The sequence below is a fragment of the Oncorhynchus mykiss genome, unplaced genomic scaffold (assembly GCF_013265735.2).
Source record: "Oncorhynchus mykiss isolate Arlee unplaced genomic scaffold, USDA_OmykA_1.1 un_scaffold_173, whole genome shotgun sequence".
Classification (NCBI taxonomy): domain Eukaryota; kingdom Metazoa; phylum Chordata; class Actinopteri; order Salmoniformes; family Salmonidae; genus Oncorhynchus; species Oncorhynchus mykiss.
This window is the reverse complement of record NW_023493670.1, coordinates 139,133-161,743: the sequence shown is the minus strand read 5'-3', so window position 1 is coordinate 161,743 and position 22,611 is coordinate 139,133. Positions and strand designations below refer to the sequence as shown.

The following is a 22,611-nucleotide window of genomic DNA, read 5'->3' as shown; positions in this document are numbered from 1 at the left end:
CAGTAACATTACAGTGTACAGTCAGTAAGCAGTTTAGCACTTACCTTGGCGGGTCCCAGTGGCAATAAATTAGTAAAACCAAAAGCTTGCCTTGACTTGGAAAAGTTCCAGTGTTGTGTTGGATAGTCATAGCCAGCTAGCTAACATAGCATCCCTCTGTTTGAGCCAAGTGTTTGAGTAGACTAAACTAGATAGCTGCATTTGCTAGCTAAGTAAGTGAAACTGAAAGTGGAAAATAAATGACAAAATATCTCTCTCTCGCTTCTCCTTCATTTTGGAATAAAATAATTTGTTCAAAACTGTTCAACTATTGTATTTTTCTCTCTTTTAGTCAACTACTCACCACATGTTATGCACTGCAGTGCTAGCTAGCTGTAGCTTATGCTTTCAGTACTAGATTCATTCTCTGATCCTTTCATTGGTTGGACATCATGTCAGTTCATGCAGCAAGAGCTCTGATGGGTTGGAGGATGTCCTCCGGAAGTTGTCATAATAACAGTGTAAGTCTATGGAAGCCTTGAGAACCATAATCCTCCAAGGTTTTGTATTGAAGTCAATGTACCTAGAGGAGGATGGAGGATGCAAAATAGTATGTTTTAATAAATTATTTGGTGACGTGATTATATTTAGTATAGTTTCATCTAAAAAGGACCACTTTTAAATATTTTAATATATGGTCCTCCCCTTCCTCCTCTGAGGAGACCCCACTGCACCCAAAGGACACCCAGCCAACTTGACACAATTGTGGGAAGCATTGGAGTCAACATGGGCCAGCATCCCTGTGGAATGCTTTCGACACCTTGTAGAGTCCATGCCCCGACGAATTGAGGCTGTTCTGAGGGAGAAAGGGGAGGGTCCAACTCCATATTAGGATGATTATATTTAGTATAGTTTTATAGCTCAGGCCTGAGGTGTAGACATTACCATGAAATTCTTACTGACAAGCCCTTAACCAACAATGTAGTTAAGAAAAATAAGAGGTAAGAAAAAAAGTTACACAATAAAAAAATATACAGTGTTTACAGAGTTAATGTGGAGGCTGTATACAGGGGGTACCAGTACAGAGTCAATGTGGAGGCTATATACAGGGGGTACCAGTACAGAGTCAATGTGGAGGCTATATACAGGGGGTACCAGTACAGAGTCAATGTGGAGGCTATATACAGGGGGTACCAGTACCGAGTCAATGTGGAGGCTATATACAGGAGGTACCGGTACAGAGTCAATGTGGAGGCTATATACAGGGGGTACCGGTACAGAGTCAATGTGGAGGCTATATACAGGAGGTACCAGTACAGAGTCAATGTGGAGGCTATATACAGGGGGTACCGGTACAGAGTCAATGTGGAGGCTATATACAGGAGGTACCAGTACAGAGTCAATGTGGAGACTATATACAGGAGGTACCGGTACAGAGTCAATGTGGAGGCTATATACAGGGGGTACCGGTACAGAGTCAATGTGGAGGCTATATACAGGAGGTACCAGTACAGAGTCAATGTGGAGGCTATATACAGGGGGTACCGGTACAGAGTCAATGTGGAGGCTATATACAGGAGGTACCAGTACAGAGTCAATGTGGAGACTATATACAGGAGGTACCAGTACAGAGTGAATGTGGAGGCTATATACAGGGGGTACTGGTACAGAGTCAATGTGGAGGCTATATACAGGAGGTACAAGTACAGAGTCAATGTGGAGGCTATATACAGGAGGTACCAGTACAGAGTCAATGTGGAGGCTGTATACAGGAGGTACCAGTACAGAGTCAATGTGGAGGCTATATACAGGAGGTACTGGTACAGAGTCAATGTGGAGGCTATATACAGGAGGTACCAGTACAGAGTCAATGTGGAGGCTATATACAGGAGGTACCAGTACAGAGTCAATGTGGAGGCTGTATACAGGAGGTACCAGTACAGAGTCAATGTGGAGGCTATATACAGGAGGTACCAGTACAGAGTCAATGTGGAGGCTATATACAGGAGGTACCTGTACAGAGTCAATGTGGAGGCTATATACAGGGGGTACTAGAACAGAGACAATGTGGAGGCTATATACAGGGGGTACCAGTACAGAGTCAATGTGGAGGCTATATACAGGGGGTACCAGTACAGAGACAATGTGGAGGCTATATACAGGGGGTACCAGTACAGAGTCAATGTGGAGGCTATATACAGGAGGTACCAGTACAGAGTTAATGTGGAGGCTATATACAGGAGGTACCAGTACAGAGTCAATGTGGAGGCTATATACAGGAGGTACCAGTACAGAGTCAATGTGGAGGCTATTTTCAGGGGGTACCAGTACAGAGTCAATGTGGAGGCTATATACAGGAGGTACCAGTACAGAGACAATGTGGAGGCTATATACAGGAGGTACCAGTACAGAGACAATGTGGAGGCTATATACAGGGGGTACCAGTACAGAGTCAATGTGGAGGCTATATACAGGGGGTACCAGTACAGAGACAATGTGGAGGCTATATACTCGAGGTACCAGTACAGAGACAATGTGGAGGCTATATACAGGAGGTACCAGTACAGAGACAATGTGGAGGCTATATACAGGAGGTACCAGTACAGAGACAATGTGGAGGCTATATACAGGGGGTACCAGTACAGAGTCAATGTGGAGGCTATATACAGGAGGTACCAGTACAGAGTCAATGTGGAGGCTATATACAGGGGGTACCAGTACAGAGTCAATGTGGAGGCTATATACAGGAGGTACCAGTACAGAGACAATGTGGAGGCTATATACAGGAGGTACCAGTACAGAGTTACATATCAGGAGCAGGTGTTGAAATAAAATACATACAGCTTTATACAGTTTGATTTAATGAGGCTTAATGACCAAAAGCACAATTCTATTTTGTAAACATGAGACAAGTGTACGAGGAGATGCGTGTCTCATGAACTTTAAGTAGCCTTTATTTGTTGTGATATAATCCTTTCGAGACAGGATTGTGTCACGGATCTGGGGAAGTGGACCAAAGCATTTCTGCAGCATTGAAGGTCCTAAAGAACACAGTGGCCGCCATCATTCTTAAATGGAAAGTTTGGAAGTTTGGAACCACCAAGACTTCCTAGTGCTGGCCGCCCAGCCAAACTGAACAATTGGGGGAGAAGGGCCTTGGTCAGGGACGTTACTGAGAACCCGATGGTCACTCTGACAGAGCTCCAGAGTTCCTCTGTGGAGATGGGAGAACCTTCCAGAAGGACAACCATCTCTGCAGCACTCCACCAATTTGGCCTTTTTGGTAGAGTGGCCAGACGGAAGCCACTTCTCAGTAAAAGGCACATGAAAGTCTGTTTGGAGTTTGCCAAAAGGCACCTAAAGGACTCTCAGACCATGAGAAACAAGATTCTCTGATCTGGTGAAACCAAGATTGAACTCTTTGACCTGAATGCCAAGCGTCAGGTCTGGAGGAAACCTGGCACCATCCCTACGGTGAATCGTGATGATGGCAATATCATGGTGTTATTGGGGATATTTTTCAGTGGCAGGGACTGGGAGACTAGTCAGGATCGAGGGAAAGATGTACGGAGCAAAGTACAGAGAGATAATTGATGAAAACCTGCTCAAGAGCACTCAGGACCTCAGACTGGGGCAAAGGTTCACCTTTCCACAGGACAACGACCCTAAGCACACAGCAAAGACAACATAGAAGTGGCTTTGGGACAAGTCTCTGAATGTCCTTGAGTGGCCCAGCCAGAGCCCGGATTTGAATCTGATCAAACAACTCTGAAGAAATCCTGAAAATAGCTGCGCATTGACGCTCTCCATCCAACCTGACAGATCTTGAGAGGATCTGCAGAGAAGAATGGGAGAAAACACCACAAATACAGGGGTGCCAAGATTGTAGTGTTATACCCAAGGCGGCTTGAGGCTATAATCACTGCCAAAAGAGCTTCAACAAAGCACTCTCTGCTCAACAACACTGACTGTGAATCAATCTGGTTGATTCTCTGGTTGATTCTCTGCTCAACAACACTGATCGCGTCAAACTTTGCTGTGTGTCCAGGCTGTCACTTCTGTCATCAGCTACTAACACCAGTGCTGCACCTTTGTCCTTGTCCCTGGATGACGTCTTCCTGCTCCCTCTTCCATAGTGAGAACACTGATGGCTCAACATGGTTTTCTGAGAGACTGGATGAAGGCATTCTGCTCCCTCTTCCATAGTGGGAACACTGCTGGCTCAACATGGGCTTCCTGGTTATGAAAGAAAGTGTGATGGTCAATGGTAGCCTCTCCCATTGTTTGAAGCAGTTGTAGTCTTTGTTGGCATGTATCCAGACCCCAGAATGGTAGTAGAAAGGAGCCTGTTCCCCGCATGCTTCCTCACAATCATTGTCTGGATCGACCACTCCCCCACCTGACCACAGGACCAGTATTGCTGACTGATCTTCATTCCTACAGCCTTCATCACCGCCCCTGGAGTCTCTTCACTGTCTGATCTTCATTCCTACAGCCTTCATCACCATCCCTGGAGTCTCTTCACTGTCTGATCTTCATTCCTACAGCCTTCATCACCATCCCTGGAGTCTCTTCACTGTCTGATCTTCATTCCTACAGCCTTCATCACCGTCCCTGGAGTCTCTTCACTGTCTGATCTTCATTCCTACAGCCTTCATCTCCATCCCTGGAGTCTCTTCACTGTCTGATCTTCATTCCTACAGCCTTCATCTCCGTCCCTGGAGTCTCTTCACTGTCTGATCTTCATTCCTACAGCCTTCATCACCGCCCCTAGAGTCTCTTCACTGACTGATCTTCATTCCTACAGCCTTCATCACCGTCCCTGGAGTCTCTTCACTGTCTGATCTTCATTCCTACAGCCTTCATCTCCGTCCCTGGAGTCTCTTCACTGTCTGATCTTCATTCCTACAGCCTTCATCACCGCCCCTGGAGTCTCTTCACTGTCTGATCTTCATTCCTACAGCCTTCATCACCGTCCCTGGAGTCTCTTCACTGAGTAAGTATAGATAGTATAAGAAACCTCTCCCATTCTACTTGTCTATTATCTTTGTTTAGAAATAGTCATTTGTGTGACCTACTGATTTTCCCTACAATTCATTTTAAGGATTTAGAAATATAGAAATGGTAGAACGAGGAATGTCAGAGTCTGGAATATAAATATATACAATTTGTTTAAAATGTATATGATGGTGTGTCTAGACATTATGGACCGTATATGAATATAAAAGGTGTGTACAGCAGTAGTTATATAGGATGAGCCTTGACTAGAATACAGGGTGGAGTACTGGGTGGTAGACGGCTAGTAACAGTGACTAAGTTCAGGGCAGGATACTGGGCGGAGGCCGGCTAGAAGTGACTATTTGAACATTCATATTGGACAGCCTTACCTATAGAGTAGCACCACCACCCATCAGCCCATTCTCTTCTTGATGTCAAAGCTGCAGTGTATTGTTGCTATAGGAGTTTATGATTAATAATCCTATTTCAAGACACACTAAGATGTCACCATACTATTCATTTAAAGCCCCTCTGTCAGATATAAACCATCAGAGTGGGAAACCAACTGACATGGAAACAATGGAGCAAATGTATCACTATCAGAGGGGTCTATTATGACATCATATAGAACTACTCAGACATTCCAAATATCACTTGATTATCAGAGGGGTGAATTATGACATCATATAGAACTACTCAGACATTCCAAATCAGGCTTCATCCACATCATGAAGGTGGATATTGATCCAACCATCTCAAAAGTAATGACCGGGCTATGACCGGGAAACAGGATATGCCTGTACACTTTTATAAATGGTGACAGACGATTTGTTACTTCGTTTGACAATTTGTTTGTATATTTGTGTCAGTAAAAATGTCTAAGTGAGAAATGGCTGTGGAAACTCCTTAATGATAACAATCACATCTTAGTTAACTTGGAGTCACATGATATGTTGTGTGGTCCTCCCACTATGACTTGAGAAACCACGTAGTTTATTAGGCTACAGATGAAATAAGTTATGAACTTCACAGGGTTGTGAAAGTGCACGTGATGAGCTTGATGCTCCATTCCAATACATTTTGAGGTTCTTATTCTGGTGACATGATGATCGAAGCTTGGTTGCCATTTAACAAATAAAATAATAATCTCATCTATCGGGTAATGTTTATTCAACCAGTGGGAGGTTTGTAAATGCCCCCAGGAAAGTGGAACGAGGAACTCTTCATTGAGACAATAATACACAGCAATCTGTGGGAGAGTTGTGGTGGATATTATAAAATAAGGATAAAATAAGGATCTGCTGGAGTCCAAGTCAAACCAAGATTCTTTATTTCTGAGCTCAGAGAGAATAACAGAGTTACACAGCGCAGTGTAGACAGTCTGAATTCCTGAAGCATTGGGTGATGAGCACATATCTTTATAGTTTCCTGTTCCTGGGAGGGACTTTATTCATACAAGGACACAGGTGCAAATTGGTTTGCAACACAGGATGATACTCCCAAGAACAGGAGCTTATAATAGGACAGTTTCACAAGGTTGTGAACATTTTTATTTCATTAAATCATCAGTGGGCTACAATGCAAATGTCAACAATGGAACTAATGCATCACATCCAAATATCACTTGATTATCTGTAGTGCTGGAGGAATGACACACCCAGATAAACACACAGAGTTTAAAAAAAGGACAGTTTAAAAGAAGGAACCTGATCTTCTTTATATTCAAACTGACAGACTCCATATTCACTTCATGTTTTCTAATAAAAACAAACAAATATATGTTTAAGTATACCCTGTACCATTTAATTTCATCTGGTAAAGACAGGTAAACACATTGTCAGTCAACAATATAAGACAACGGGAGCACTGTGTATGTTCTCTGATGATTTTTAAGTCAATGTGATGTGAAATATCAATATACACGCTAAGAGAAGTAATATCTCTCTCCTGTGTGGATTCTCTAATGACGTTTAAATGACTGTTATGAGTACTATGTTTTCCCACAGTCTGAGCTTTTCTAAGCCTTCTCCTCTGTGTGCAGTCTAATGTGTTCTTTCAGGCACCCTATATGGGCAAAAGCTTTGCACCCTGGGAGGAGTGGTAAGGCTTCTGCCCTGTGTGTATTCTCTCATGTCGTTTCAGGTTTCCTCTCTGGTTGAAACACTTTCCACATTGGGAGCAGTGGTAAGGCTTCTCTCCTGTGTGTATTCTCTCATGTTGTTTCAGCTCGTCTGAACGGCCGAAACACTTTCCACATTGGGAGCAGTAGTAAGGCTTCTCTCCTGTGTGTATTCTCTTATGTTGTTTCAGCTCCGCCGAACGGTCGAAACACTTTCCACATTGGGAGCAGTGGTAAGGCTTCTCTCCTGTGTGTATTCTCTCATGCCATTTCAGCAATCCTGAATGGTTGAAACACATTCCACACTGGGAGCAGTGGTAAGGCTTCTCTCCTGTGTGTATTCTCTCATGTTGTTTCAGCTCACCCGAACGGCCGAAACACTTTCCACATTGGGAGCAGTGGTAAGGCTTCTCTCCGGTGTGTATTCTCTCATGCCGTTTCAGCGTCCCTGAATGGTTGAAACACATTCCACACTGGGAGCAGTGGTAAGGCTTCTCTCCTGTGTGTATTCTCTCATGCTGTTTCAGCTCCTCCGAACGGCCGAAACACTTTCCACATTGGGAGCAGTGGTAAGGCTTCTCTCCGGTGTGTATTCTCTCATGCCGTTTCATCTCCCATGAATGGTTGAAACACCTACCACATTGGGAGCAGTGGTAAGGCTTCTCTCCGGTGTGTATTCTCTCATGCCGTTTCAGCTTCCCTGAATGGTTAAAACACATTCCACACTGGGAGCAGTGGTAAGGCTTCTCTCCTGTGTGTATTCTCTCATGCTGTTTTAGCTCCTCCGAACGGCCGAAACACTTTCCACATTGGGAGCAGTGGTAAGGTTTCTCCCCTGTGTGTATTCTCTCGTGAGCTTTCAGGTGTGCTTTCTGGTGAAAACTCTTTCCACACTGTGAACAGTGGTAAGGCTTCTCTCCTGTGTGTATTCTCTCATGTTGTTTCAGCTCCTCTGAACGGCCGAAACACTTTCCACATTGGGAGCAGTGGTAAGGCTTCTCTCCGGTGTGTATTCTCTCATGCCGTTTCAGCTCCCATGGATGGTTGAAACACCTACCACATTGGGAGCAGTGGTAAGGCTTCTCTCCGGTGTGTATTCTCTCATGCCGTTTCAGCTTCCCTGAATGGTTAAAACACATTCCACATTGGGAGCAGTGGTAAGATTTCTCCCCTGTGTGTATTCTCTCATGAGCTTTCAGCTGTGCTTTCTGGTTACAACTCTTTCCACAGTGGGAGCACTGGAGTCGTCTTGCTGGTTTGGACGTCCCTGGCTCTGGTTCCTCTGAGTCTGGTCTTTCTCCTGCCAAAGACAGTGTTATTTTTAAATAGAGACCCAGATGAAACCACATGATAAAACAACCTTGCTACGAAGGTAAATCCTAAATCAGATCTCTCAATAACCTGAGGCCAGTTTTAACAATCTTATTACAAACTTATTTCATTCATCCTATTTTACAAGTCAGAACACAAAAACCTAGACAGTTCTAGGACACTGAAGACACAGACGTCGCTGGATTCCAATTGAACAGGTGGTTATAAATATATAACTTTCATAGCTGTATGATACATAATGTGACCTACACACTTCCTTAAACATAAAATAACTAAAGAAGTAATTTTGTGTGGAAATCCAAAACCTGTTTTTACGTCGCAGATACAAAGCACATCAGTAACATCTCCCCGTTGTTGAAAGGGTTCGACACATTGCTGTTTAAATGGACCAATTTCTTATTTAGACATTCACAGATTTTCAACATTTTGATTATCGCTGAGTAGTCATGCTGGTTAAGTGTGACTTGAATAAATAAATCACTGACATTGTCAATAGCAAAGCACCCGCACACCATCACATCTCCTCCTCCATGCTTCACGGTGGGAACCACACATGCGGAGATAATCTGTTCATCTACTCCTCGTCTCACAAAGACATGACGCTCGGAACCAAAAATCTCAAATTTGGACTCATCAGACCCATGGACAGATATCCACCGGTCTAATGTCCATTGCTCGTGTTTCTTGGCCCAAGCAAGTCTCTTCTTCTTATTGGTGTCCTTTAGTAGTGGTTTCCTTGCAGCAATTTGTCCATGAAGGCCTGATTCACGCAGTCTCCTCTGAACCGATGATGTTGAGATGTGTCTCTTGCTTGAACTTTGTGAAGCATTTATTTGGGTTGCAATTTCTAAGTCTGGTAACTCTAATGAACTTATGCATCAGAAGTAACTCTGGGTCTTCCATTCTTGTGGTGGTCCTTAAAGTAATGATGCACTGTTGCTTCTCTTTGCTTATTTGAGCTGTTCTTGACATAATATGGACTTCACCTTTTACCCAATAGGGCTATCTTCTGTATACCCCCATACCTTGTCACAACACAACTGATTGGCTCAAACACATTAAAACCTGTTATGGCACATTAACTCTTGAAACTAGGGGGCACTATTTTAATTTATGGAAAAATAACGTTCCCAAAGTAAACGGGCTATTTCTCAGGACCAGGTACAAGAATATGCATATAATTGACAGCTTAGGATAGAAAACACTCTAAAGTTACCAAAACTGTAAAAATATTGTCTGTGAATATAACAGAACTGATATTGCAGGCGAAAGCCTGAGAAAAATCCAATCAGGAAGTGACTCTTATTTTGAAGCCTCTGCATTCCTATGCATCCCTATTTACCATTGAAAGGGATATCAACCAGATTCCTTTTTATATGGCTTCCCTAATGTGTCTTCGGTCACTAGACATAGTTTCAGGCTTTTATTTTGAAAAATGAGCGTGAACGACAACATTGCGTCAGTGGTCAGGTGGTGGCTCTCAGAGTGATTTGTGCGTAATAGACAAAGGCGGCCATTGATATATTATCGAATAGATATTTGAAAAACACCTTGAGGATTGATTATAAAAAACATTTGGCCATGTTTCTGTCGATATTATGGATCTAATTTGGAGTTTTTTTTCGGCGTTGTCGTGATCACAACTTCCGGTGGATTTCTCAACAAAACGTGAAGAATAAACGGAGGTATTTTGGCTATAAAAAATAATCTTTATGGAACAAAATGAACATTTGCTGTCTAACTGGAAGTCTCGCGAGTGAAAACATCCGAAGCTCAAAGGTAAACGATTTAATTGGATTGCTTTTCTGATTTTCGTGACCAAGCTCCCTGCTGCTAGCTGGACATAATGCTATGCTAGGCTATCGATAAACTTACACAAATGCTTGTCTTGCTTTGGCTGTAAAGCATAATTTCAAAATCTGAGATGACAGGGTGATTAACAAAAGGCTAAGCTGTGTTTCACTATATTTCACTTGTGATTTCATGAATATTTTCTAGTAAGAATGTTTGTCTGTTGCGTTATGCTAATTAGTGTAGTTGATGACAATTCTCCCGGAAACGGGAGGAGTAGTTCCAAAAGGTTAAAACACATTAAAACCTGCTAGTGGAACGTTGACAACATCCGGTGAAATTGCAGAGTGCAAAATATTTATATATTTGAAATATTTAACTTTCATGCATTCACAAGTGCAAAGCTTAACTTCTTGTTAATCTAGCCACCGTGTCAGATTTCAGAAAGGCTTTGCGGCAAAAGCAAACCATGCAATTATCTGAGGAAAGCACCCCATCAAACAAACACATGACAATCATATTTCAACCCGCCAGGCGCGACACAAACCTCAGAAATAACAATATAATTTGTGCCTTACCTTTGAAGAGCTTCTTCTGTTGGCACTCCAATATGTCCCATAAACATCACAAATGGTCCTTTTGTTCAATTAATTCCGTCGTTATATCTCCAAAATGTCCATTTATTTGGTGCATTTGATTAAAAAAAACACTGGTTCCAACTCACCCAGCATGACTACAAAATATCTAATAAGTTACCTGTAAACGCTGTCCAAACATTTCAAACAACTTTCCTAATCTAACTTTAGGTATTTTAAAACATAAATAATCGAGAAAATTTAAGATGGGATAAACTGTGTTCAATACCGGATAAAAACAACGTGAAGCGCGTGACCTGGAGTGCGCATCAAAACATTAGAGAGCACTAGGCTGGACCCTCGTTCTGAATAGCCGAACTTCTTCATTTCTCTAAAGAAAAACATCAACCAATTTCTAAAGACTGTTGACATCTAGTGGAAGCAATAGGAACTGCAACCAAGTGCCACACAAAACCATTTGAAAACAGAGTCACCTCAACAACAAAAAATTCCTCCTGGATGGTTTGTCCACGGGGTTTCACCTGCCAAATAAGTTATGTTAAACTCACAGACATTATTTTTACAGTTTTAGAAACCTTAGGGTGTTCTCTATCCGAATCTACCAATTATATAAATATCCTAGCTTCTGGGCCTGAGTAGCAGGTAGTTTACTTTGGGAACGCTTTTCATCCGGACGTGAAAATACTGCCCACTATCCCAAACAGGTTATAGGGAAAGAAATTCCACAACTTAACTTCTAAAAAGGCAATTAATTGAAATTCATTCCCGGTGACTACCTCATGATGCTACAGTCCTCCTTTAAGACTCCATAATGTTTCATCATTAGATGCTACAGTCCTCCTTTAAGACTCCATAATGTTTCATCATTAGATGCTACAGTCCTCCTTTAAGACTCCATAATGTTTCATCATTAGATGTTACAGTCCTCCTTTAAGTCTCCATCATGTTTAGAATGTGTCTGGAAGCGCTACTCTATCTATTCTACTCTCATCCTTTCGGTTTTAATAATATTTAATAATAATAATAATAATAATGTTATAATAGGTAATAACTAACTTTAATAACTAGGGTTAATACCTGCCTGGCGCCCCAACAAAATCTTCATATTTACCCCCCTCTAACAATACCGCTACAGAATTAGCGTAGTAGGCCATGTAACTTAAGGTAATCAGAAATATGTATTCCTTGCCACCCATTCTGAAACTAACTGCAGCTCTTTGTTAAGTGTTGCAGTCATTTCAGTCGCTGTAGTAGCTGACGTGTACAATGTTGAGTCATTCGCATACATAGACACACTGGCTTTACTCAAATGTCACTGGCATGTTGTTGGTAAAGATTGAAAAAAAGTGAGTGCCAAACAGCTGCCCTGGGGAATTCCTGATTCTACCTTGATTTTGTTGTACAGGCTTCCATTAAAGAACACTCTTTGTGTTCCGTTAGACAGGTAGCTCTGGGGCGGCAGGTAGCCTAGTGGTTAGAGCGGTAGGCCAGTAACCGAGAGATTGCTGGATTGAATCCCCGAGTTGACAAGGTAAAACTCTGTCGTTCTGCCCCTGAACAAGGCAGTCCTAGGCCGTCATTGAAAAAAATTAATTTGTTCTTAACTGACTTGCCTAGTTAAATAAAGGTTACATTTTAAAAGAAAAACTCTTTATCCACAATATAGCAGGGGGTGTAAAGCCATTTTTATCATCAATTTCGCTCAGCCAATCAGTCATTTGCAAGTGCTGTGCTTGTTGAATGAACTTCCCTATAAGCTAAAAGTCTATATTTGTTTACTGTAAAATAGCAGTGTATCTGGTCAAATATTTTTTTCCCAAAAATTGTAAGGGTTGGTAACAGTCTGATTGGTCAGCTATTTAAGCCAGTAAAGGCAGCTTTACTATTCTTGGGTAGTGGAATGACTTTAGCTTCCCTCCAGGCCTGAGGGCACACACTTTCTAGTAGGCTTAAATTAAAGACAAGGCAAATAGGAATGGCAATATCGGCCGCTATTATCCTGACTTGTCATTGTTGATTTTATTTGCACAACATTTAATTGAAGATTCTCCAAAGATTTTTTACAATCATTCTTCATGTAATTTATCTTTGTTTCATTGTGTACTTTATTCTTTTTACTCAGTTTAGTCAAATGATGTCTCAATTTGCAATAGGTTTGCCAATCAGTTATTCAGCCAGACCTATTTGCCATCTCTTTTGCCTCCCTCTTCATCATACCATTTTTTAAATTCCTCATCAATTCATGTGGATTCAACCGTTTTTACAGTCATTTTCTTAATGGGTGCATGCTTATTAGTAACTGGGATAAGCAGTTTCAAACGTGTCAAGGGCAGTGTCTGGTTGCTCATCATTACACACCACGGACCAACAAATATTATTTACATCAACAACATAGGAATCACTACAAAAAAATGTATGACCTCTTATACACAATATTAGTCCCAGCCTTTGGAACGGTGGTTTTCCTAGACATGGCTACTATATTGTGATCACTACATCTGGTGGATCTGGATACTGCTTTAAAACCCATTTCTGCAGCATTAGTAAAGATATGATCAAACCATGTTGATGATTTCATTCCTCTACTGTTTGTAACTACCCTGGTAGGTTGATTGATAACCTGAACCAGGTTGCCGGCACTGGTTACAGTTTGAAGCTTTTGCTTGAGTAGGCAGCCTGATCACAGCTTTCCTCCAGTATTAGTTAATTAATGACCAAAGTCTTGAGTTTAGTTTGCCTGTTCTACAGTCTAGTAAAGATAGGGGGGTTGACTGGGACAGGCAATGTAACATCCATAATGTTTTAAGGAAAAGTTTTTGTAAAACAAGCACCTTACATTGGATCATCTTGAAACTTTCTCTCTAAAGCTGACTTTAATCAAGGTTTTATATGGTCTATTGGTTTCTCTCTTTTCATTGGCAGAATCCTTTTTCAGTGTTATGATATTCATAACATCCATATACACTACTCTATCTTCCTGTCAACTAACAGAACTCTGCTGGTTGTCCTGGTAACAGATACCAGTGGGCAGATCGATTGTATTTGTTCAAACTAAACTACTTACTTTGATGTGTCAAATCTGATCCTTTCATCTCTTCTCCTCCTCTCACAGTTCCACTCAGCCCTGTTGTTTTCCTGCAGTCCACCAGCAGCACAGACAACCTCTTCATACCCAGCAGTAAGGTGCTACCGGGAGAGGCACGATACAGGGACTCCGGGAGGGAGGAAGGGCAAGTGTTGTCCTGCTAACCATAAAGAGGGGACACAGACGCACATCATTATGGATGCTGATGTCACTGTTGTCATAAAGTGCTTTACAGAAACCCAGCCCACAAGCGAGAGAAAGCTGTTTGCTCGTCCAGACCAAGCTGTACCATCTGGTGTTCTGATCTGGAGAGACTCTTCTCTGCCTCGTCAGCATCAGGATGTTGTTGAGGCTCCCCAGAGGATCCACCATAGTCATGTCTCTCTCCTGTGTGAACGAGAACATCAAAATGAGTAGTAAACTCCCTTTGATATTTTAAGTAGAACATATGCTTCAATATTGAATTTTAAAAGCCTGTTATACTAGATGAGGGGAACTTTAATATAGACAACATGGAGAATTCAATACATCTAATTGAAAAGTCCCTAAAATATATGAACCAATGGCAGATTGACCCTTTAACAATTCCTACAGTACTGAACAACATATTCAAGTGTAGAACTTCAGTAGAATGCCACTTTAAAACCACACATTAGTTCAACAACGGCATAGTTTGTGTCCCTGTTGAAGACAGTACTCACTGGTGTTAATCTGATATTCTGTCTCTTCCTCTTTCACTCCAAAAACGTCTTCCTCCTTCACCTTTATTGAGATATCATCCTGTTCCTCTCTAAACGGTTCTTTCTCTTCTATCACTATAACAGCCTCCTCTTCCTCCTTTTTCATTCTGAAATCTTCTTCCTTCACTATAACAGTCTCCTCTTCCTCCTTTTTCATTCTGAAATGTTCTTCCACTATAACAGCATCTTCTTCCTTCACTATAACAGCCTCATCTTCCTCCTTTTTCATTCTAAAAGCTTCTTTCTCTTCTTTCACTGTAACCTCATCCTCTTCTTCAATGTTCAGCGCCAGAACTTCTTTCTCCAAACAGCAGACCTCCTCTTCTTTAGCAGGGGATGAGTACTTTAATGAGCTCATGGTCAGGGATGTTAGCTAGCTAGTTAGCATTAGCGACTAGCCTAGTGCTAGGCTCAGCATCAATCTTTAACAAGTTTGCAAATTAGGTTACAGTTAACCAGTTAATACGTCAACAGAACTGTGTTTAAAACACTGAGATTAGATAATGTACATTAACATGGTCTAAAGCGTCAATCTTTCACTTTTATGTTGGCTAGCAAGCTACCGACGTGGTTGGAAGAGTTGGCGCCTTGTTGTTCCTGAAGAAGGGTCCCGGCCAGTCCATTATACGTCACGGAAGAATCATCACCTGAAAGACGCTCATCGCCATCTGCTGTCTGGAGTGGGTAACGCAGTTTGGAAACAATAGTTACAACACTTTTTGTATTGGAAAGAACGTCATAATTATTTAACAATAAGCTGATACATTTTCTCTTCCAAATAATACGTTCCTGTACACTGACGTAGAAGCTCAATATTAATATGTAGATGATTAATAAATACTTCTATGAATAGGTAGTGTGTTGATATACATTTTCTCTGTTCATTTTTCACATTCTTTTTTATCTACATGTGACCATAGTATTCCCTTAAAGCCACGCTCTATAAGATACAAATCATCCTGTAAACAACAGGACCTGCTCCTTCCATGACTTAGAAAGACTAGGTGAATCCAGGCTAAAGCTATGATCCCTTACTGATGTCACTAGTTAAATCCACTTCAATCCGTGTAGATGAAGGGGGGAGACAGGTTAACAGACAGTGACACATTCAATACTGCCTTGCACACTCTCGCCTGCATCTAGCTGAAATAGAGATATCACTGGACAAATTCAGGTATGTTTATTCAGGTATGTTTATCCCCGTTTTGTTCCATTTAAACGTTTGTCAACAGAATCGGCGGAATGAATACACCCCTGATCATGCAAAAACACAGTTCACTTTCATTACAGACACGTTGTATTCCTTCTTGCATCTATGTGCTCTCCTCTTATCACCTTCTCCCTTTGTTTCTGTACTTCAATGCACAACACATCAGCTGTATGTGACCAGGCAAAAAAACCTTTCCAAGCCAAACCATTTCATAACTGAAACACACAGCTTACATTGTTGTCACCATATTAGCTAAAGTAACATCATAGTCAACAGAGCTAATAGAACTAACTCGTTAGTAAACCTGCTACAATCATGCAGTAACATTACAGTGTACAGTCAGTAAGCAGTTTAGCACTTACCTTGGCGGGTCCCAGTGGCAATAAATTAGTAAAACCAAAAGCTTGCCTTGACTTGGAAAAGTTCCAGTGTTGTGTTGGATAGTCATAGCCAGCTAGCTAACATAGCATCCCTCTGTTTGAGCCAAGTGTTTGAGTAGACTAAACTAGATAGCTGCATTTGCTAGCTAAGTAAGTGAAACTGAAAGTGGAAAATAAATGACGAAATATCTCTCTCGCTTCTCCTTCATTTTGGAATAAAATAATTTGTTCAAAACTGTTCAACTATTGTATTTTTCTCTCTTTTAGTCAACTACTCACCACATGTTATGCACTGCAGTGCTAGCTAGCTGTAGCTTATGCTTTCAGTTCTAGATACATTATCTGATCCTTTCATTGGTTGGACATCATGTCAGTTCATGCTGCAAGAGCTCTGATAGGTTGGAGGACGTCCTCCGGAAGTTGTCATAATTACTGTGTAAGTCTATGGAAGGGCTTGAGAACCATGAGCCTCCTAGGTTTTGTATTGAAGTCAATGTACCCAGAGGAGGATGGAGGATGCAAAATAGTATGTTTTAATAAATTATTTGGTGACGTGATTATATTTAGTATAGTTTTATCTAAAAAGGACCACTTTTAAATATTTTACCATTTTAATTTTTCTGAAAATAACTGAGGACGATTGTTCTCCCCTTCCTCCTCTGAGGAGACCCCACTGCACCCAAAGGACACCCAGCCAACTTGACACAATTGTGGGAAGCATTGGAGTCAACATGGGCCAGCATCCCTGTGGAATGCTTTCGACACCTTGTAGAGTCCATGCCCCGACGAATTGAGGCGGTTTAGAGGGGAAAAGGGGAGGGTCCAACTCCATATTAGGAAGGTGTTCCAGATGTTTGGTATAATCAGTGGATACATCTGCAATTTAGCAGACACTTTTATCCAAAGGGATTTGCAGTCATGTGTGCAAACACTTTACATATGGGTGGTCCCAGGAATCAAACCCACTACCCTGGTTTAACAAGCACTATACTCCACCAACTGAGCTACAGGACCACAAGGAATGATCAAGGAATGACGCAGATAAACACACACAGCCTGAGTTTCAGAAATATAATTGTATCAAAGACCGTAACATTGAAACTGCATATTTAGTTACAATCAAATATTATTTGTCACATGCGCTGAATACAACAGGTGTAGATCTTAACGTGAAATGCTTACTGACAAGCCCTTAACCAACAACGTAGATAAGAAAAATAAGGGTTGAGAAAATATTCCCAAAATAAAAAGTTTTAAAAAGTAGCTCAGTACCGAGGGGTAGTTCAGGCCTGAGGTGTAGACATTACCTGAGCTACCCCTCGGTCCTGAGCTTCCTCAGTAATGAGGCAGCCCTCAGTCCAGGTGGGCCCTTTGTTAGGGTTACTAGGCCAAGGTCGGCGGTGAGGGTCGCCACTCAAATGACGCTAAGAAAGCGGACTAAGACTATGGTAGAGTGGCGTCCAAGTCCCGCCACAGTGGAAAGACGCCCACCCAGACCCTCTCCTATGGGTTTAGGTGTGCGGCCGGGAGTCCGCACCTTTGGGGGGGGGGGTACTGTCACGCCCTGTCCTTAGTTATCTTTGTTTTCGTTATTATTTTGGTTAGGCCAGGGTGTGACATGGGTGATTTATGTGTTTCGTCTTGTCTAGGGGTTTATTAGATTTATGGGGTTGTGTTCATGTTAGGTGTCTAGGTAAGTCTATGGTTGCCTAGATTGGTTCTCAATCAGAGGATATATATAGAGGAGGTACCAGTACAGTGTCAATGTGGAGGCTATATACAGGAGGTACCAGTACAGAGTCAATATACAGGAGGTACCAGTACAGAGTCAATGTGGAGACTATATACAGGGGGTACCAGTACAGAGTCAATGTGGAGGCTATATACAGGGGGTTACCGGTACAGAGTCAATGTGGAGGCTATATACAGGAGGTACCAGTACAGATTCAATATACAGGAGGTACCAGTACAGAGTCAATATACAGGAGGTACCAGTACAGAGTCAATATACAGGAGGTACCAGTACCGAGTCAATGTGGAGACTATATACAGGGGGTACCAGTACAGAGTCAATGTGGAGGCTATATACAGGAGGTACCAGTACAGAGGCAATATACAGGAGGTACCAGTACAGAGTCAATGTGGAGACTAGTACAGGGGGTACCAGTCCCGAGTCAATGTGGAGACTATATACAGGGGGTACCAGTACAGAGGCAATATACAGGAGGTACCAGTACAGAGTCAATGTGGAGACTAGTACAGGGGGTACCAGTCCCGAGTCAATGTGGAGACTATATACAGGGGGTACCAGTACAGAGTCAATGTGGAGGCTATATACAGGAGGTACCAGTACCGAGTCAATGTGGAGACTATATACAGGGGGTACCAGTACAGAGTCAATGTGGAGGCTATATACAGGAGGTACCAGTACCGAGTCAATGTGGAGGCTATACACAGGAGGTACCAGTACAGAGTGGAGGCTATACAAGGGATGTTTACATACACTTAGGTTGGAGTCATTAAAACTCGGTTTTCAACCACTCCACAAACGTCTTGTTGACAAACTATAGTATATGCAAGTATAAACACCATGGGACCACACAGCCGTCATACCGCTCAGGAAGGAGACTTGTTCTGTCTCCTAGAGATCAACATACGTTGGTGCGAAAAGTGCAAACCAGTCCCAGAACAACAGCAAAAGACCTTGTGAAGATGCTGGAGGAAACAGGTACAAAAATATCGATATCCATAGTAAAATGAGTCCTATATCAACATAACCTGAAAGGCCGCTCAGCAAGGAAGAAGCCACTGAAGGACCTTGGCTAGGGATGTATCCTTGTTTTGAATCCCAGCCACCATAGGAGGCCTTTTGCCTTTTGGTAGGCCGCCGTTGTAAATAAGAATTTGTTCTTAACTGACTTGCCAAGTTAAATAAAGGTTCAATAATAAATAAATTAAATAAAAATAAAGTACAGAGAGATAATTGATGAAAACCTGCTCCAGAGCACGCAGGACCTCAGACTGGGGCAAAGGTTCACCTTCCAACAGGACAACAACCCTAAGCACACAGACAAAAGACAACGCAGAAGTGGCTTCGGGACAAGTCTCTGAATGTCCTTGTGTGGCCCAGCCAGAGCCTGGACTTGAACCCGATCGAACATCTCTGGAGAGACCTGAAAATAGCTGTGCAGCGACGCTCCCCATCCAACCTGACAGAGGTTGAGAGGATCTGCAGAGAAGAATGGGAAAAAATACAGGTGTGCCAAGCTTGTAGCGTCATACCCAAGAATACTTGAGGCTGTAATCGCTGCCAAAGGTGCTTCAACAAAGTACTGAGTAAAGGGTCTGAATACTTATGTAAATGTTATATTTCAGTTTTTAATTATAAAATACATTTGCAAACATTTCTAAAACCCTGTCTTTGCTTTGTCATTATGGGGTGTTGTGTGTAGATTGATGAGGAAAACATCCCAATTGAATCTATTTTAGATTAAGACGAACATAACAAAATGTGGAACAAGTCAAGAGGTCTGAATACCTCCCGAATGCGTTGTATGTAGACCAGAATATCAGGAACAGGCTGGATGTGAGAAGGAGTGTGGCATCTCACTGCCATTCAGCATTCAGGAAGTAAACTGAAAATGACAATTCCCTTCTATGGTTTTCAATTATGAAGAGGTGGAATTGGAATTTGATTTACTTCCTGAATTGAATTGGAATTGAATTGGAATTGAATTGGAATTGACTCCAAACCTGGTTTTACTACAAAGCTGTCAGCTTCATCATTCAGTCAATCGATGTAATAATGCATAACGCTCACAGATGTGCTTGTTCTCATTCAGAGAACATTTTTTAGTTGAATAACAAGAATAGAAGAAAAACATGTTATTATGCACCTGAATAACTTGGACATGGACAACCTGGTTGATTCTCTGCTCAACAACACTGACTGTGAATCAATCTGGTTGATTCTCTGCTCAACAACACTGATTGTGAATCAATCTGGTTGATTCTCTGCTCAACAACACTGATTGTGAATCAATCTGGTTGATTCTCTGCTGAACAACACTGACTGTGAATCAATCTGGTTGATTCTCTGCTCAACAACACTGATTGTGAATCAATCTGGTTGATTCTCTGCTCAACAACACTGATTGTGAATCAATCTGGTTGATTCTCTGCTGAACAACACTGACTGTGAATCAATCTGGTTGATTCTCTGCTCAACAACACTGATTGTGAATCAATCTGGTTGATTCTCTGCTCAACAACACTGACTGTGAATCAATCTGGTTGATTCTCTGCTCAACAACACTGACTGTGAATCAATCTGGTTGATTCTCTGGTTGATTCTTCATCACCGTCACTGGAGTCTCTTCACTGTCTGATCTTCATTCCCACAGTCTTCATCTCCATCCCTGGAGTCTCTTCACTGTCTGATATTCATTCCTACAGCCTTCATCACCGTCCCTGGAGTCTCTTCACTGTCTGATCTTCATTCCTACAGCCTTCATCTCCATCCCTGGAGTCTCTTCACTGTCTGATCTTCATTCCTACAGCCTACATCACCGTCCCTGGAGTCTCTTCACTGTCTGATCTTCATTCCTACAGCCTTCATCACCGTCACTGGAGTCTCTTCACTGTCTGATCTTCATTCCTACAGCCTTCATCACCGTCCCTGGAGTCTCTTCACTGTCTGATCTTCATTCCTACAGCCTTCATCTCCGTCCCTGGAGTCTCTTCACTGTCTGATCTTCATTCCTACAGCCTTCATCTCCGTCCCTGGAGTCTCTTCACTGTCTGATCTTCATTCCCACAGCCTTCATCTCCATCCCTGGAGTCTCTTCACTGTCTGATCTTCATTCCTACAGCCTTCATCTCCATCCCTGGAGTCTCTTCACTGTCTGATCTTCATTCCTACAGCCTTCATCACCATCCCTGGAGTCTCTTCACCGAGTAAGTATAGATAGTATAAGAAACCTCTCCCATTCTACTTGTCTATTATCTTTGTTTAGAAATAGTCATTTGTGTGACCTACTGATTTTCCCTACAATTCATTTTAAGGATTTAGAAATATTGAAATGGTAGAACGAGGAATGTCAGAGTCTGGAATATAAATATATACAATTTGTTTAAAATGTATATGATGGTGTGACATTATGGACCGTATATGAATATAAAAGGTGTGTACAGCAGTAGTTACAGTGCCTTGCGAAAGTATTCGGCCCCCTTGAACTTTGCGTCCTTTTGCCACATTTCAGGCTTCAAACATAAAGATATAAAACTGTATTTTTTTGTGAAGAATCAACAACAAGTGGGACACAATCATGAAGTGGAACGACATTTATTGGATATTTCAAACTTTTTTAACAAATCAAAAACTGAAAAATTGGGCGTGCAAAATTATTCAGCCCCCTTAAGTTAATACTTTGTAGCGCCACCTTTTGCTGCGATTACAGCTGTAAGTCGCTTGGGGTATGTCTCTATCAGTTTTGCACATCGAGAGACTGAAATTTTTTCCCATTCCTCCTTGTAAAACAGCTCGAGCTCAGTGAGGTTGGATGGAGAGCATTTGTGAACAGCAGTTTTCAGTTTTTTCCACAGATTCTCGATTGGATTCAGGTCTGGACTTTGACTTGGCCATTCTAACACCTGGATATGTTTATTTTTGAACCATTCCATTGTAGATTTTGCTTTATGTTTTGGATCATTGTCTTGTTGGAAGACAAATCTCCGTCCCAGTCTCAGGTCTTTTGCAGACTCCATCAGGTTTTCTTCCAGAATGGTCCTGTATTTGGCTCCATCCATCTTCCCATCAATTTTAACCATCTTCCCTGTCCCTGGTGAAGAAAAGCAGGCCCAAACCATGATGCTGCCACCACCATGTTTGACAGTGGGGATGGTGTGTTCAGGGTGATGAGCTGTGTTGCTTTTACGCCAAACATAACGTTTTGCATTGTTGCCAAAAAGTTCAATTTTGATTTCATCTGACCAGAGCACCTTCTTCCACATGTTTGGTGTGTCTCCCAGGTGGCTTGTGGCAAACTTTAAACAACACTTTCTATGGATATCTTTAAGAAATGGATTTCTTCTTGCCACTCTTCCATAAAGGCCAGATTTGTGCAATATACGACTGATTGTTGTCCTATGGACAGAGTCTCCCACCTCAGCTGTAGATCTCTGCAGTTCATCCAGAGTGATCATGGGCCTCTTGGCTGCATCTCTGATCAATCTTCTCCTTGTATGAGCTGAAAGTTTAGAGGGAAGGCCAGGTCTTGGTAGATTTGCAGTGGTATGATACTCCTTCCATTTCAATATTATCACTTGCACAGTGCTCCTTGGGATGTTTAAAGCTTGGGAAATCTTTTTGTATCCAAATCC

The 22,611-nt window shown here is 41.9% G+C and overlaps 1 protein-coding gene across 2 annotated transcripts in view; it reads right to left on the bottom strand.

Annotated features, from left to right (window-relative positions):
• Nucleotides 1-6,290: 6,290 nt before the first annotated feature.
• Nucleotides 6,291-22,611, bottom strand: part of LOC118947623 (zinc finger protein 883-like) — a 29,429-nt gene continuing 13,108 nt past the window's right edge. The window contains exons 1-4 of one of the 2 annotated variants that reach the window (XM_036972562.1): nucleotides 14,602-15,334; nucleotides 14,190-14,287; nucleotides 13,880-14,060; nucleotides 6,291-8,396 (exon numbers count right to left, since the gene is read on the bottom strand). In XM_036972562.1, the coding sequence (XP_036828457.1) occupies nucleotides 7,042-8,396; nucleotides 13,880-14,060; nucleotides 14,190-14,287; nucleotides 14,602-14,998 (2,031 nt within the window). In that variant the 5' untranslated portion in view covers nucleotides 14,999-15,334 and the 3' untranslated portion in view covers nucleotides 6,291-7,041. Of the gene's footprint in view, nucleotides 8,397-13,879; nucleotides 14,061-14,189; nucleotides 14,288-14,601; nucleotides 15,335-22,611 lie in introns of those variants that run through there. The other variant, XM_036972563.1, reaches the window with a different exon arrangement.